The sequence below is a fragment of the Hemiscyllium ocellatum genome, chromosome 8 (assembly GCF_020745735.1).
Source record: "Hemiscyllium ocellatum isolate sHemOce1 chromosome 8, sHemOce1.pat.X.cur, whole genome shotgun sequence".
NCBI lineage: Eukaryota > Metazoa > Chordata > Chondrichthyes > Orectolobiformes > Hemiscylliidae > Hemiscyllium > Hemiscyllium ocellatum.
The window spans coordinates 27073984-27092062 of NC_083408.1; the positions used below are offsets into that span (position 1 = coordinate 27073984).

The following is an 18079-nucleotide window of genomic DNA, read 5'->3' on the forward strand; positions in this document are numbered from 1 at the left end:
ATAACTTTTAATGAGTTAGACTGCACTTGGTAGGCCACTAACAGGACAAAAACAAACAAACAAGTCATTGGACTCAGAACTGCAACAGAAACCAGTCGTCTCTTTGTGGAGTCTAAGGGCCTGTCTGATTAGCAATGGCTGAAGATAAACCGATAGAGATAGTCAACAAGGTGCAATTTATTCCATGATCACAACTATCAGGTACTAGGCATGTCACATTCGTCTCCATTGGGTCCTCTACATGAAGGTGATGCAACAATTTTGGATAGAGCTAATTAGTTTTCAGAACTGCACAGTCTACTGTAGTATACAAGTTTGTGGAAAAAGGTAGTTTTCCATTACACCAAGGCCCATGGTCATTTACAATTCACTCTCTCCAAAAACGTATGTCTCTACAATTACTCCTCCATAACAAAGCTTCTTAAAGAGAAACCCATGCAGGATATTACCATTATCCTCAAAAGCCACTATTGAATAAAGGGAATACTAACCAAAAAGAAAAAGAAAATCAGATCTCAAACATATCCTTCAGAATCAGAATCAATCATAGTAGTAGAGAACAGTAGTACAAACAATTCACTCATTAAAAGCTGGTTCTGAGCTGCTACCCGGAGGTCAACTATTTAAAATCTCTGGGATTGACCCCATCACTGGCCTTTCTGGTATAAAAGAGCATTCCAGATCAATGGGGAAATAAAAGTTCTCAATTAGCAAAGAAAGTTTTATTTTAACAAATTTCATTCCACTTTTACAAAAGCACAGCTTATTACAGTACAAGAACCTAAGCATAGTTTTTTTTTAGAAGAGCACATTTTTGGAGGGACCGCTAAACATCAGCTGGCAAGAACAAACTTCAAAATTGTGTTTTTTGTAATCATCTCTCATGGTTAAACCAGTTAATCTCTCCCTTTAGGATTCTACTTATGCGATATTACATGTTGTCCTTGGTGTGAATCTAGATTGAGTTGTAAGAACTTTCTTCATCAAGCATTATCCTGTCCTCATCTTACATCCACACAGACAGGAGTGCGAATTTAGACAATTTTCTTTTATGTTCCTCAAAAGCAAGCAGGGATAGCGTTATACGGCTAGCATGTATCTGAAGCAAAATACCATGGAGTCAAACATGCTGGAAATTCTCAGCTCTGAATAAAAAAAATTGCCTGATCAGAGTATTTCAGCATTTGTTTAAATTTCATTTTTACCGCCAAACCACTAGATACAAAACATGAAAACCGCAACTTTTTTAAATCAAGGGAACACTTCAACTTAAAAAGGGAATAAAATACAGTTCCAGAACTGAGCAGAGCAGCTTGCTTTCTAGTCATTTCATGGATCTAATGAAACAAGTGGTGGAACTGATATTTATCTAGGATAAATATGCAGGAGTGGGCTCTGAACACAAGAGAAAAAGAAAAAGGAAAAATAAGAGGTCAATTAAAGTTTATGCAGAGTACCTTGACAATTGCAGTTCCCTTTAGGAAAGGCAGCTCTATATCTTGTTAAATTTTCAGTTTTCTACAGAAAACTCAGAATGGTAATATATTAAAAAAAAAATCAGTAATAACTGCTCTAAGAGCAAGAGTGGGTGGGTGGTTGAATGAGAGAGAGGTAAAAAGAAAAGTGGGGAGGGCAAAGAGGAAGGGAGAAGGGAGAGAGAAGTTCAGCTTGTACCCAGTCAACAGGATATTATGGCTATATTACTTGAAAGAAAAAAAAATGAGTCTTTGAAAGTCCTACATAACTTCAGATAGCTCATGGCTGCACAATTTTACAGGCACACAGCGTCAACAGTCAGAGGAGTGGTGCAGAAGGAAAAAAATCAAAGCAGAAAATACCGTTTCATCAATGGACTTTAAACTAACATTAATATCTCAAAAACATGCATGATGTAGCCAATTCAGGTCATGAACACATATTCCTCCATTCTAGAGGCAGCACATGTAGATGATACAAAACACATGCATAAAGCTGTTTTGAAGAAGATACCTTAATAGAAGATCTAGAATGTTATTGTTCATGTTACAAATTAAGATTTCCTTTTGGACTTGAGAATACCTAACAACTCCAAACGACACCATTCCTCACTTTTCTACCTTTTATTTGGGCTCTATGGTTGAATTTAAACACCTATCCCAGGATCTAACACACTACAACATCCAGACTCTCTTATTCTTTCCATCACCTAATTATTTTTGCGAAAAATAAAAAGCAAGCTGTCATGCAGTTATTTGGGAGGCAAATTAGCATTTTTTTCCTGCACATTATAATCAATGCATTTTGATGAAATGCCGCTAACATCAGCCTTTCTGGAATAAGTTGGGACTAAAATTGAAACAAAGATGGACAGAAACAAAAACAAATAACAAGAGAGCAAGACAAATTCTTGATTCAACAGCAAAGCACCTCAAATCAATAGTCTGCCAGTTTGAACTTGAAAGGGCCTTAATGCAGGTTTCACTACTGGAGACATTTCAAGATCCTCAAAATAAAAAGCACTCTTTAAAAGCTGATAAACACACAGAGTTACACATCTTATTTTTAAAGCAAGATTTATTCTGATTGAAGTTAAATGCTCACGTAAGTCAGGGATGTCAGGGTTTGATGGAATTCTCCCTGTCTAGTGTCAAACACACTCAGGTGCAGTGCAGCTACCTTCATTAGTCACTTGCAAACTGCACATCGTCAGTCACTTGCGAGGCACTTTCCTATTTTCTCTCAGACTGTCTCCACCTGATCAACATTTGAAGCAAGCGTACATATTCATCCATCAGGGAATATAACTAAACAATATCTGAAAACCACAAAATGTTAAAAGTGAGGGTGCCTCACTTAACTGAATAATCTATATTCAATCTCAATGATGAAACCACATGAATCAAAGCTCAGAATGGACAGTACTGTAAACAGAGAACGGGCTAAAGTTTAAAACAGAGTTTAGAATATTCAACCAAACACATAAAAAAAAGGCAAGTAACAGGATAGACAGTACAGAGTATCGGTTTCATTCATAAATTGTGTTCACTTCGCCATGACCAGTCCTCGTCTTGCTCCTATCACATTGTTCTTTCTTTCCTTCCGTTCTTCCAAAAACTTTTCCCGTCGAGTCTCCCTGTGACAAAACAGCTTCAAGTTAAAATCCCCACAACCGCCAAGTCTGAAAAAAATAGCATCAAATCTATAGAACAAATTCTGGCCAAGCCACACTCAACCAAAGATAGCATTTTAAAAAGAAAAAAGTATCACTACAGATGTAGTTGATGCATTTAGGGTTTCTCCTACAGTTGAATAACTTGCCATCATTCAGTCTTGTATTGCAAGATCTTCCCGTGCCAGCCCAGTTACCATCATTACATACACAGCTGAGAGAAAACAAATACCTGCCAGCAGAATGGTCCAAAGGGGATCCACTACTCTAAAACTAAGGTTTCAAACTTCCAAATACGTGAAGAGATTAGAAAGCATCTGATTTAGAGAAACAAACTGCTTTGTGCAGCTACACTTGTCCTTCTGGATAGTATGGAAATGATAAACAATCAATCCATCCTTTCTTTCCCTTATTTCTCCAATGATTATTCCCAATGATCTTGAGAACACCCTAAGGTTTACCCAGGCAGGCAAGCTCGTCATCTCAGTCCACCCAATTAGTCCAATCTCCAAGTGGACAGAATCCTTGAGAACATCTTGGGAATAACCCCAGTCAATGTTCAAACTCCATGTATTGTTCTGCATTATTCATAGGGTTTTGTTCTACACAAACACTAATGCTGCTCTTAAAAATAACACAAAAGATCAAGGAATCGCAAATAGTTTATCAAATTCTAAACATAATACATCAGCAAATTGAAATGATGGTATATGGATTGGAGACTTAACTCAAGGCAAACCCTCACCTGGTCTGTATTTTTGGTTGTTTAGGATCCTTTTTGAGAGAACAGGCATTCTCTTTCATCTCTTCCCAACTTTTCAGCTTTCCTGCAAAATAACGAGTCATTAGATAGGGGAGAGTTGGTGGTGATTCATGACTGTATGTGCAATGCTGCAATCTCAGTTAAAAAATTTACTATAAACCCATGGCATCAACTGATTGAATGCTCCTTGGTTGCAGCAAGGAGATTTCCTGGCACCTTTCAGATCAGGTCAAACCAAAAAGGTAGCATTGATTCAGCCAATCCTCTGTAAATGTGGGCATTAAGCGCTTAAATGTAGAGATAAGTCAAGTCACTCTCCAAATCAATCAGAGAGAGCACAGCTGTATTTTAAATTACAAAAACAAATTGTTGGAAAAGCTCAGCAGGTCTGGCAGATCTGTGGAGAGAAATCAGAGTTAATGTTTTGGGTTGAGTGACCCTTCCGCAGAACATATCGGAGCTTCTCCAGCATCTGTAGTTTCTTTTATTATTATTTTAACTCTGCAGTAATTGAAGCACATTGTGCTATTCCAGAGACCAGAGTGCTTCTTGATGTCCCAAGTGAATACCAGTGAAGAAATGTTAATTTGACAGCACAGATGGTTCCTACCATCATTTAAGATGGAAGGTTAATAGGTGGCGATCAGCTTTATTTTTCTGGAGAGAAAGAAAATCACATATGTTGCAGTGCAAAAGGAGGTCATTCAGCCCATTCTGTCTGTACAGACTCTCAGTGTTCTGACAATTTTGTGCCAATCTTCTGTCTTTCTCCATAACCCTGCAACCCATTTCTATCCAAAATTACTATTGCACCCCTTTTGGAATAGCTCAATTGAAACTGCTTCCACCACATTTCCAGGCAGTGCATTCAATACCCGAACTACTCGCTGTCTAAAACAAGTTTTTTTTCCTAACATCACCCTTGCTTTGTTAGTGTATTATTTTAAAATCTATGCCCTCCTCCTTTTAGGAGCGGGAGCAGCTTCTCCTATCTACTCAACAAAGCTCACCAAATCTCTTCCCAGCCACCTTCTCTCCAAGGAACACAGTTTCAACTTTGCCAATTTGAGGATAGATTGGAAATCCTTTTCAGTATTAAAACAAGTTAATGACCACACCATAATTGTGTTGGAGCAACTCTGCTTGGGAATGGTCTGCTCTGGTGCACAGTTCTCTAGCATCACAGCCAAGATTCATGAGCCGTAGCATTTCAATGTCAGATGGAGTAACTATAGTGTACAAATTTCTGGTTTTCATGATGGAAGAGACTCCAGGAAGAAAATAAGCATAAGCAACCTCTTGGTACTTTAAGCTGAAATGAAGACGCTTGCAAATGCATTAGTCCTGTCTCTTGCACACACGTCCTGGATTCCAGCAAGGTTTAAGTTGAAGATATTCATGTACATATACTAAACCTGCTAGTTAGTAACAGATTCTACTCAACTTAGCCCCTAACATACATGGAGATTAAACAACTAAAATCATACCAGTTGTGCCTGGGTTAGTTGTTATTTATATAGCTAGGATTCTGCAAACTTTAGAGTACTATTTGCAGAATTACTTGAACTTAAGTAGGAAGAATCCCAGCCCTGTGACAGAGGCTAATGTAAAAGGGAGTCCAGCAAAGGTTCACCAGACTGATTTCTGGGATGGCAGGACGGACATATGAAGAAAGACTAGATCGATTTGACTTGTACTCACTGGTATTTAGAAGAATGAAGAGATGGGGTGGTCTCAGAAACAAAATCCTAACAATACTGGACAGGCTAGATGCGGGAAGAAACGTTCCCAATGTTGGGGAAGTCCAAACTAAGGGTCACAGTTTAAGAATGAGGTATCAGTCATTCAAGGACTGTGATGAGGAAGAATTTCTTCACTCAAAGTTGTAAACCTGGGAATTCTCTACCAGAGAAAACTGTTGGGGCCAGCTCCCAAAAAGGAGCTGGACGTGGCCCTTGTAGCTAAAGGCATTAAGGAATAAGAACAGTAAACAGGAACACTAAAATTACATTATCCGAAAGGCCTACTCCTGCACTATTTTGTCAGTACAAACGGGCATCAAAAGACAGGATTAGATTTAGCCACAATTACTGTAAGCAAATAATGTGCTCATAATAATGTAACCCACCACCTAGGAGTCATACATGAAGAGTAGCTCCTCAACTAAGTGGCTAAATGTCAAATACTCTTGTCTACACTAAGCACAATAAGAATGGGTAGTTGTAAAAGAGGTTGAAATTTTGAATGATTGCAGCTGAAGTCAGAATTTTGCAACAGTTAGAGACAATTCAGTTCACATCCTGTGTCAGTTCTTTGACAGAGACATCCATTATTCCCACAACTGTGTAGATTACTGCACATTTCAGGTTCGAATACAGCACCCAAATTATGGTTCCTTATTTTAGAAAATCAAAACCAGCAGAAACTCCAAAATGTTTGGAGGTGTTTAGTCGTAAGGAGAGCCCAGAGGTAGCATTTTCAATAAAAACCAAAAAAAAGGTTTAGACAAGATCTTGCAGGAAAAGCATTGAGATTTATAATTAAAGAGGGTTCAAATCGGAAAATTAATAGAGAAGCCAAATGCACCCTTTTGATAATTTAAGGGATGAGGAGGATTAACAGATCAAATACTCGTAAGGAAAAATGCAACACAGGAACTGGCCCTTCAGCCCACCATGTGTGCGCCAATTACGATATCATTTTAAACTAATCCCATCTGCCTGCAACAGAACATGGAACAGTACAGAAAAGTAAACATTTGTATGAAGACAATAATTAATAAGGATGTGGATAACTGCATTCCTTTTACATAGTAGACAAAGGTGTGATGAGCCAAGTTATAAACAATGCTGCAAAATACTACACTTCCAAGTGCAGAACATATGTTTATTGATATTCTTTCTTTGAATAGACAGAAAATATTGAAAAAAATGCAGTTGAAGTGATCCATACTGACCTTTGTGTGGCTTGTATCGAAGAGGGCGAGCCAAACTTGCCTGCAAGTCAAACTTTTTGTTTGTTCCAGGAGTAGTGATGCCAGAGAAACGGTACGGGGTAACGACTATAACCAGAGAACAACAACTAGGTCATTTGAAAAGCCTCAAGTAAATTTATATTCTCTAAATTTGCTATTTACTAACACATTTAAAAAGGCACAGTCCAATTCTCTTCAATTCTTCACATTTCGGATCCTTAATTCTTCTCGTATTTTGGAGGCATAAGAGAAGAATTACTTGACACAGCAAGATATGAAAAGTTAGCCATTTAGTTGCCTAAAGTCTATTCAATATTCAATGTGACTGTAGGGAAAGAAGAATGAAGTAAATTACATGACAGTTAGATATGAGACTGGCTAATTGACCTAGTGTTAAATTTATGTAAGTAATTCAAAACTTTAATGCTGAAAGATCTGGCTTTAGTTTCAATACTACAGGCTTTAGTTTCTCTTTATTCACACAATTGTTTTCCCATGTTATCTCAACAACTTCAAAATCACTCATTCGTCAGCAAATACAACCCTTGTTTTGAGCAATTACTGTTCCTCATTTAAATCTCTGAAGGCTAGGTATCATATTGGTGTATCTACACTGAACTCCTTTCAAGTTCAATATATCCATAAATGTGTGGTGCCCAAAACTGAAGTTTCAGGTGTGCCTAAACAGGATTTTCTGCAGTTGAAGCATGACTTGTAATCCCATATATTCTACAGTTCTAACCATAAAAACCAATATTCTATTAGACTTCTATGCATCATGAGATTTTAATGATCGCTGTATCTGAATATCCAATTCTGACTCTAACATTTAACTATTTAGATATAACTTCTATCCTTTTCTGTCCAAGTGGATGATTTCACACAGATTACAGCTTTTGCACATTTACCTCTAGAAAATCTTGTCATTTTATCTTCTCACCCATTTGCTACTCCAATCTTTGCACTATTAGCATATTAATTCCATCATGCAAGTGGTTTATAAATACAGTGAATGATTGAGGCTTGCACAGATTCACCGGTGGGGACATTTTGATATTTGGACTACTTGCACACTATCCCCACTGTCTTCTGCTTCCCAATCTATTCACCTTACAAAGTTTCACTGTTTTCATCGGACTTGCTTAAAGTCATTCCAAGAGATGCAGGTCTAGTGCAACTTCATTCTGTGTTAACCACTTTCTATTCAAATAGGCAGTGCTTCAATTTTATCTGCTATTATTCTATTTTGTTTCAAGATCGTTTGTCATTGTTCAGCTACCTCTAATTTGAGATCATATGGAAATCTGGTTAGTTTGCATCAAGCTGGTGCTAATGCTATCAATTAAAATGTAGCAAACCCAAAATCTGTGACATTTCACCAAGTTGTCACAAATTGTTTTCCCTCCCAACACTCCAAGTAAGCAATCAACTTATTATCTTCAGGGTTCACCAAGAATCTCCAAAATACTGAATTTCACTAAGCTTAATTCACTGATATTCAACAATGTTTGTTCTTCAAATAAATATCAAGGATAATGTGTAACAGTACCAATTTCCTCTTCTGACTGTATAGTGACTGCTGTTTATAAACCATTATACAGAAATTCAACAAGTTTACACCCAATGAGCAATTCCAGTATGGCTCAAGTGGATCATCACTTAAAGGAGCCAGAAACTGACCATGTAAGCGTAGGGTTTACATACAGCTGATTAAGAGTGCTAGATACTCTGTTATCAAAATGTAGCATTCTTCTTGAGTTCTCTTCCCAAAGTCAGATCTTTGGCAATTATTTACCGCAACACAGCAAAAATGCCTTTTTAAAAAATTAAAGCTGGAGAGAGGACGCAGATCCCGAATCTACCTTAGCCAGAGCAGGAATCAAACCATATGCTGCTGACAAAACTAATTCACATACTGGACATCTAGCCAACGTATCTAATTGGTTCTTCAAGAAAGCATGCAAAAATAAAGGAAGTAGAACACTTTGACACTATGGAAGCAGTACCTTTAGTTTCAGCAGGGTTACAAGCGTTGCTGCAGGTTTGCTTCTGGCATATAGGTTCCTCAGGTCCAGATGGTCTGACATTTTTCACTTCACTGCCTGGGTTAAGCTTCCTAATTGGAGTCTTCATCATTCCATGTTTATTAGTGTTCTTGGCAGCATCTGTAAACCTATGTGCCATAATGAATATTTAAGATCTACACACTAACTGAAAACACAACTGAGAATGTGGGAGATTGAGAAAAATGTATCAAAGGAAAATAGCAATGAGCAAGAAACAGAGAAAAAAAATAGTGAAGGAGTATTAAAGTCAAAAACACCATCTTATTTGGAGAATGCACCTCCAACCTAACGCTAGATCAGCTTCCAATTAATACATTTTCTATGTATGTTTAGACAGGTACGTTATTAATTGTCTCTGAATATTGTACTCAAATGGCTTTCAGATCACAAGAATTTACTCAGCAAAAACCATTTTCTGGATTTATTGTAGTTGACAACATTACCTTATATTCATTTTGGTGACAGAGTAAACAGACGGTTTAAAGGCTGATTTTTCATTTAAAGTTACTGCAGCAGAGTTACGTGATGTTTTACGCTGGTTGGCAGGCGTCGAAAATTGGTCATTTTTTGATGTCTGACGTGCCGGGCTATAGAAATTGGGTGTGTTCTTCATATTTTTTGGTCCATTCACTGACTGCTTAAAAAAAAAGTGATATCAACTTTACAAAGCTTATATATAATAATAAAAAAAAACGGTTATATGAAAACACAAAGCTGCATCCCAATTAAACCAGCACCAGATATAAATTTTGAGTCAAAACGATTCAGTTCCTGTCTACAGAATTAATCAGAGTTGAAGACTGGACGCTGGAGACAATGTTCTAACATGCAAGGAAGGAGGTAGAAGGTGGTACTACAGAGTTGTACATCTTCCATTTACTTCAGTAAAGTAAATCAGCCAGTCACAGATGATAAATCATCAAATCATGGAATTCAAGTTTAACTAAATGACGCATCTGAACCTTTATAACATCTGCTAGCAGGTTTTTCAGTAATTTTCATGGGTCTAATGAAATTATGTTAAGTGTAGTTTTTTTTATGAAAGCTATATAGCATCTTTAATTGATCTATTTAGTAGAGGGATTTAATTAACTATATTTTCAGTTTAATAATCCTTCTGAGCAGCTTTATTTCAGGCAGTCAAAAGGAACTTTTTAAATTAACATTTAACTAGCACAGAAAAATCAGAACAATCTCACATACTTTGGAAAACAGCAAACTATTAAAAGAAATTAATTCAATTCTGCATTAATACCTTTTACCAGGTCAACTGCTATACAACTTTTATTCTTAACTGCATTAATTGTTTACATGAAAATTCAACATTTGCTAAGAGTACAAAATTTTGTCAAAAGCATCGATTAATTACAGTCCAAATAGGGAATCTAGCCATGCATTTAATGGATTTTAATGGAAGGAAAGTGATCAAGTTGCATAGAAATCGGAAAATCCAGAGATGCAAGTGCAGTTCAGGATTCCACATAAAAGCGGTTGGATTTAAAAAAAAAAAGAGAAACTTGTAATATATTAAGTGTTTAATATTGTGTGCATGTAGCTTTGGGTTACTTTATAGTAAAGCTATTAGTGTCTTGGAAAAAGGTGCTTGGAGTACAAATGTCAGAATAGTACTAACCCATTTAAAGTCTGGTTGAAGATTTGTAGCTCGGGTGTCCGTTGTTGTGGTTCTGTTCGCCGAGCTGGAAGTTTTTGCTGCAAACGTTTTGTTCCCTGGCTAGGGAACATCATCAGTGCTATTGGAGCCTCCTGTGAAGCGCTGCTTTGATGTTTCTTCCGGTATTTATAGTGGTTTGTTCTTGCCGCTTCTGGGTGTCAGTTTCAGCTGTAGTAGTTAATATGTGGGGTCCAGGTCGATGTGTCTGTTGATGGATGTTCTTGCCATTTCCGGGTGACAGTTTCAGCTGTAGTGGTTTGTATATGGGGTCCAGGTCTATGTGTCTGTTAATGGAGTTTGTGGATGAATGCCATGCCTCTAGGAATTCCCTGGCTGTTCTCTGTCTGGCCTGTCCTATGATGGTAGTGTTTTCCCAGTCAAATTCATGTTCCTGGTTGTCCGAGTGTATGGCTACTAGGGATAGCTGGTCGTGTCGTTTTGTGGCTAGCTGATGTTCATGGATGTGGATTGTTAGCTGTCTTCCTGTTTGTCCTATATAGTGGTTTGTGCAGTCCTTGCATGGTATTTTGTAAACTACGTTAGTTTGGCTCGTGCTGGCTATTGGGTCCTTTGTTCTAGTGAGTTGTTGTCTGAGTGTGGAAGTTGGCTTGTGTGCTGTTATGAGTCCTAAGGGTCGCAGTAGTCTGGCTGTCAGTTCTGAGACGCTCCTGACGTATGGTAGCGTGGCTAGTCCTTTTGGTTGTGGCATGTCCTCGTTCCGTGGTCTATCTCTTAGGCATCTGGTGATAAAGTTGCGTGGGTATCCGTTTTTGGCGAATATCTTGTATAGGTGTTCCTCTTCCTCTTTTCGCAGTTCTGGTGTACTGCAGTGTGTTGTGGCTCTTTTGAATAGTGTCCTGATGCAGCTTCGTTTGTGTGTGTTGGGGTGGTTGCTTTCATAGTTTAGGACTTGGTCTGTGTGTGTTGGTTTCCTGTGTACCCTTGTGGTGAATTATCCTTTGGGTGTTCTCTACTAACACGTCTAGGAATGGGAGTTGGCTATCCTTTTCCTCTTCTCTCGTGAATCGTATTCCTGTGAGTGTGGCGTTGATGACACTCGCAGGAATACGAATCACGAGAGAAGAGGAAAAGGATAGCCAACTCTCATTCCTAGACGTTTTAGTAGAGAGAACACCCAACGGAGAATTCACCACAAGGGTACACAGGAAACCAACACACACAGACCAAGTCCTAAACTATGAAAGCAACCACCCCAACACACACAAACGAAGCTGCATCAGGACACTATTCAAAAGAGCCACAACACACTGCAGTACACCAGAACTGCGAAAAGAGGAAGAGGAACACCTATACAAGGTATTCGCCAAAAACGGATACCCACGCAACTTTATCACCAGATGCCTAAGAGATAGACCACGGAACGAGGACATGCCACAACCAAAAGGACTAGCCACGCTACCATACGTCAGGAGCGTCTCAGAACTGACAGCCAGACTACTGCGACCCTTAGGACTCATAACAGCACACAAGCCAACTTCCACACTCAGACAACAACTCACTAGAACAAAGGACCCAATAGCCAGCACGAGCCAAACTAACATAGTTTACAAAATACCATGCAAGGACTGCACAAAACACTATATAGGACAAACAGGAAGACAGCTAACAATCCGCATCCATGAACATCAGCTAGCCACAAAACGACACGACCAGCTATCCCTAGTAGCCATACACTCGGACAACCAGGAACATGAATTTGACTGGGAAAACACTACCATCATAGGACAGGCCAGACAGAGAACAGCCAGGGAATTCCTAGAGGCATGGCATTCATCCATAAACTCCATTAACAGACACATAGACCTGGACCCCATATACAAACCACTACAGCTGAAACTGTCACCCGGAAACGGCAAGAACATCCATCAACGGACACATCGACCTGGACCCCACATACAAACTACTACAGCTGAAACTGACACCCGGAAGCGGCAAGAACAAACCACTATAAATACCGGAAGAAACATCAAAGCAGCGCTTCACAGGAGGCTCCATTGGAACTGATGATGTTCCCTAGCCAGGGAACGAAACGTTTGCAGCAAAAACTTCCAGCTCGGCGAACAGAACCACAACAGTACTAACCCATCTGATAATGGAGGAGTAATCCAGCCCCATTCCTTTGCAATACTGGTAATATCTATCCAATTCAATTTTGGAAGATATTGAAAACTATTTGTTTCTACATCCTATCAGGCAGTGCATTCAAAATAAACACTTGAGCATAAACACTGCACAATAATTAACCACCATCTATTTTATGAAAGGCCTTTCGTAATCCACATTGTAAACTTTCTTCTGGTTTATTGTTTGAGAAGCTCCTTGTCCCAGCTGCATCACATTCAGGCTGGGGTGACTTATCCATTCAAGAATAGGGCAAAAGCAACAAAAGAAAAAGAAATGAAAAACAATCAATAGGTTCAGTGTGCAGCTAGCATCAACATTACTGACCCACACGTCTCCTTAGATGACAAGATGTGTGAACTTAAATCTCTATAACACCTAACTCTAATTAGAAATCAAAGAAATAGGAGTATTAAACTTAACATTTATAACTTGACAATTTTAAAACATCTGAAATGTTTCACATTGGAAGAATAGAATTGAAGGAATAGGTGAATGTAAAGTATATACTGAAAAATATTGAATCAGTTTTCTTGAAAAATCAGGACTTTCAAAAGATAATTAAACAATTACTAGGAGAGAACATTTATGTGGTTCTGAGGGAAAGGCAGAGAGTTGGAATTTAGTGAGTTACACTTGCAGAGACCTGGCACAAACACAACAGGCCAAATAGTGCCCATGTGTTTAACCATTCTACGATTTACAATAATATGAGAGGGAAATGAAAATAAGGAGTGAGCAGTGAAGTCGGCTGTGGATTCATCTCTGCAGGAGAACAGATTTGGAAGGTAGAAACGCTCTAAAGACTTGCAATAATCCCATTTACATTAGGCAACCATAATCATTTCTATTGAAGTGTTGCGGGAAATAGTACATTAAAATCCCAGACAAAAAAAAAACCACAAAAACAAAGCTACTTTCTTGAATGTCTGATTTCTGATAATATTAGTACATTACTTGCCCAGAAGATATTGCACAAACAAGCCCAAATATCCAACATGTACAAGCTCCTTTCACACCAGGGCTATTGTACACATGTTAGCAACAGGAGCTGTAACTGCATGGTATAATTGATACCATCTGAGACTTGGTGAAAGCAGTTAACATTGCAATTAGCATGAAGGGAAACTGGTACTTCTGGTCTGCCTGGCTAGATACCATGTAACAAGTATACTCAGGCATCTAAACTAAAATTGAAGTAAAAATATGAAAAACTATGAGGAAAAAGCAATATCTCCAGAAAACTCTTCTGCAAGAGTAATGGCACGCTCTTTTTGGAATTCATTTTAAAATACACGGGCACAGTCACTCACCTGCTGAATGCACACATCAGAACTTTAGCATATGCTTCATATAATTTCCTACTACCAGAAACAGCTGTGCTCGGTAGACCCAGAGTGTGGACAGATTCAGAGCTGGTGTCATACGCATTACCCCTCATATAGGCAAACTGTTGTACCTTCCTTTATGAGTATTACAACTAAAGATGTCAAAGATGTCTATGTAATTTTTGACTTGCCCTCACCTGCTTGATAGAATTACCAAAATTTTCAAAGCGTTTCCTTTTTCGTTCAATGTACAAGTCAATTGACTCCATCTTGTTGAAATGAGTTTGATGAATCTTTTTCCAGTCTAGAGAGATATCAAATGCTGTATTAAGACATGGATCTCAAATTCTAAATATCAGAACATTACCAAAACATGAACCAAAGAATTCCACATTACACAATATCATTAACTTCTTTGTGGTACCTTACCAAAGGGATTTTGGATGTTTATTCATACCCATGTCCACTGTGCTATCCTAATCTATTCTGACTTCTTTAAACTTGGTCTTTTTAAAAAAAATCTGAACTGACTTTCAAAATAATTTTCAATTTCCATATGTTTAGTTTACACTTTGAGAGATTCTAGCTTCTAATCTTAAACTAATTGCTCTGTTTAACTCCCATTTATGGAAATAAGATTGGCATTTCATTAGGCACTAAAATTAACCACTAAAGAACTGGAGATTTGAAACAAAAAAACAATTAATGATTCAAAATGTTAACTGTGTGCTCCCCGCAGATGCTGGCAAAACTGACATTCACCAACAGCTGATATTTGTGTTGAATGACTTTCGATGTTTGCCATACCATTTCAGTGTCATTTTAGCTCCTGAAGTTAGCTAAAATAGACATTATAAACACAACATGACAGAGCGGTACAGCACAGTACCCTTCTGCCCTCGATGTTGTGCCAACCCTTTATCAAATTAACCTACATATCCTTCATTTTACTATAATCCATGTGTCCAACCAAGAGTCACCTAAATGTCTTCAGTGTATCACTCTACTACCACTGCTGGCACGCATCCATCTCTGTATAAAGAACAACTCCCCTAAACTTTTCTCCAATCACCTTAAAATTATACCCCCTTGTGATATCCATCTCCACTGGCTATCCACTGTGCCTCTCATCATCGTGTACACATCTATTAAGTCACCTCTCATCCTTCTTCGCTCCAATGATAAAAGTCCTAGCTCCCTCAGAAGACATGCCTCCAGTCCAGGCAGCATACTGGTAAATCTCCTCTGTACCCTCTCTAAAGCTTCCACATCCTTCCAATAATGAGGCGAACAGCACCAAACACAATATTCCACATGTGGTCTAACCAGGGCTTTACAGAGTTGCAGCATAATCTCACAGCTCTTAAAACTCAATCCCTCTGCTAATGAAAGCCAACATACCATATGTTTCTTAAATACCCTATCAAGTTGGGTGGCAACTTGGAAGGATCTATGGAAATGGACCCCAAGATCCCTCTCTGTTCCTCCAGTGCTAAGAATCCTGCCTTTAACCCTGTCTTCTGCATTCAGATTTAACCTTCCAAAAAGGAATCACTTCATACCTTTCCAGATAGAACTCTCCATCTGCCACTTCTCAGCCCAGCTCTGCATCCTGTCAATGTCCTGTTGCAGCCTGCAACAGCCCTCCACATTATCCACAACTCCACCAACCTTCATGTCATTGGCAAACTTACTAAACCACCTTTCCACTTCTTCATCCAAGTCATTTTTAAATATCACAAAGAGCAGAGGTCCCAGAATAGATACCCATGCAACACCACAGGTCACTGAGCTCTAGGCTGAATACTTGCCATCTACTATCATCCTCTATAGCCAGCCAATTCTGTATCCAGACAGTCAAATTCCCCGTGTCCCACACTTCCTTACTTCCTAAATGAGCCTACCATGAGACACCTTATCAGACATCTTGATACAATCCATGTACACCACATCCTCTGCTCTATCTTCAATGTGTTTTGTCACATTCTCAAAAGAATTCCCTCAGACTTGTGAGGCATGACCTGCCCCTCACAAAGCCAAGTTGACTATCTCCAATCAAACTATGCTTTTCCAAATAATCAGAAGTCCTGTCTCTCAGAATCCTCTCCAATAATTTGACATAATACTGACTGTTCTGCAATTGCCAGAGTTATCCCCATTCCCTTTCTTGAACAAAGAAATAACATTTGCCACCCTCCAATCACCTGGTACTATTTCAGTGGACAGAGAGGATGCGAAGATCATTGTCAAAGAGGCAGGAATTTCTTTCCTTGCTTCCCATAGTAATCTTGAGTGTATCCCATCTGGCCCAGTGGACTTATCCATCCTTATGTTTTTCAAAATTTCCAGCACATCCTCCTTCTTAACATCAACCTGTTCGAGCATATCAGCTCGTTTCACATTCTACTCACAAACAACAAGGTCTCTCTCACTAGTAAATATTGAAGCAATGTATTAATTAAGGATCTCTCCTACCGCCTCAGACTCCAGTCATGTGCTCCCTCTACTACCCCTGATCGGTCCTACTCTCACTCTGGCCATCCTCTTGTTCCTCACATAAGCGTAGAACACCTTGGGGTTTTCCTTAATACTACCCGCCAAGGCTTTTTCATGCCCCCTTCTAGCACTCCTAAGTCCATTTTTCAATTCCTTCCTGGCTACCTTGTAATTCTCTAGAGCCCTGTCTGATCCTTACTTCCTCAAACGTAAGTAAGCTTCCTTCTTCCTCTTGACTAGATGGTCCACATCTCTTGTCATCCAAGATTCCTTCACCCTACCATCCTTTCCTTACTTTAATGGGACAAACCTATCCAGCACTCGCAGCAACCTCCACATTTCTGTCATGCATTTCCCTGAGAATATCTGTTACCAATTTGTGTTTCACAGTTCCTGCCTAATAGCATTGTAATTCCCCATCCCACAATTAAATACTTTCCCATACCATCTGATCCCATCCTTCTCCATGACTATAGACATGGCCAGGGAGTTATGACCACTATCATCAAAATGCTCTTCCACAGACAGGTCTGACACTTGCCAAGCACCAAATCCAATATGGCCTCCCCATCTACATATTGAATCAGGAATTCTCCTTAGACACACCTGACAAAATCTGCTCCATCCAAACTATTTACACATCAAGTCACATAAGGAAATCATACGGGAGGTGACCAAATACTTGGTCAGAGATAGGTTTTTGAGGAGTGCCCAAAAAAAAAAGATGAAAGCAAAAATGATGTAGGGAGAGAAATCCAGAACTTCAACCTAGGTAACTGAATGGCGGAGTAGTTAAAACACAGGATTCTCAAAAGTTAGAATTACTAGAGTGCAGATATCAGAGGACAGTATGATGGAGCATTAGAGGTTGGGAGGAGTGAAGCCAAGGAGTGGTTTGGAAAACAAGAATTAAGTTTTTAAACTCAAAGTGTTGCTTGATTGGAAGACAATGTAGGTCAGTGAGTGACAATGCTGTAAAATTACGCTTTATGTATATAAAAAAAATCAAACCATGCATGCAAATTCCGTGGCTCAACTGAACGCTTGTAGCCTTGGACTGAACACTCGTTTTTAACTGTATGAAGCTGAATAAGTCTGGTTAGAGCTGGTATAGATTGATAAGATATTCTAGAGGGAAAATCTTATGGCTAGAATACACTAGGAACAAATGAGATATCCTCAGGGTCAAGTGGAAAATCAATTGTGCACTTTGGTAACTTGTTAATTAATTTAAATGTACATAAAAGGAGGAGATTAACAAACTATTTAGGTTATAAGAAAGGAGGGAGGCTAGTATCCCTACATCTAAGGCTAGAGGTCCAGTCCCACCCCGGTTATAACAATAGGTTGATTAGAAAATATCTGTAAGAAAGGAAGCTGAAACAGTTTTTCCTTGTAATAGAGAGAAAACAGATCCAACAAAAATATTGTCTTTACCCAGGATTCAAAAAGCCAGAGCAGATACAGAATTCCAAAGAAAAAGTTTAAAG

At 38.8% G+C, this 18079-nt stretch overlaps 1 protein-coding gene across 2 annotated transcripts in view; it reads right to left on the bottom strand.

Annotated features, from left to right (window-relative positions):
* Window positions 1–2535: 2535 nt before the first annotated feature.
* Window positions 2536–18079, bottom strand: part of nusap1 (nucleolar and spindle associated protein 1) — a 32474-nt gene continuing 16930 nt past the window's right edge. Inside the window, exons 6-11 of one of the 2 annotated variants that reach the window (XM_060828726.1) lie at window positions 14291–14397; window positions 9395–9585; window positions 8892–9058; window positions 6868–6972; window positions 3894–3975; window positions 2536–3112 (exon numbers count right to left, since the gene is read on the bottom strand). In XM_060828726.1, coding sequence (XP_060684709.1) covers window positions 3022–3112; window positions 3894–3975; window positions 6868–6972; window positions 8892–9058; window positions 9395–9585; window positions 14291–14397 — 743 coding nt within the window. In that variant the 3' untranslated portion in view covers window positions 2536–3021. Of the gene's footprint in view, window positions 3113–3893; window positions 3976–6867; window positions 6973–8891; window positions 9059–9394; window positions 9589–14290; window positions 14398–18079 lie in introns of both variants that reach the window. The other variant, XM_060828725.1, reaches the window with a different exon arrangement.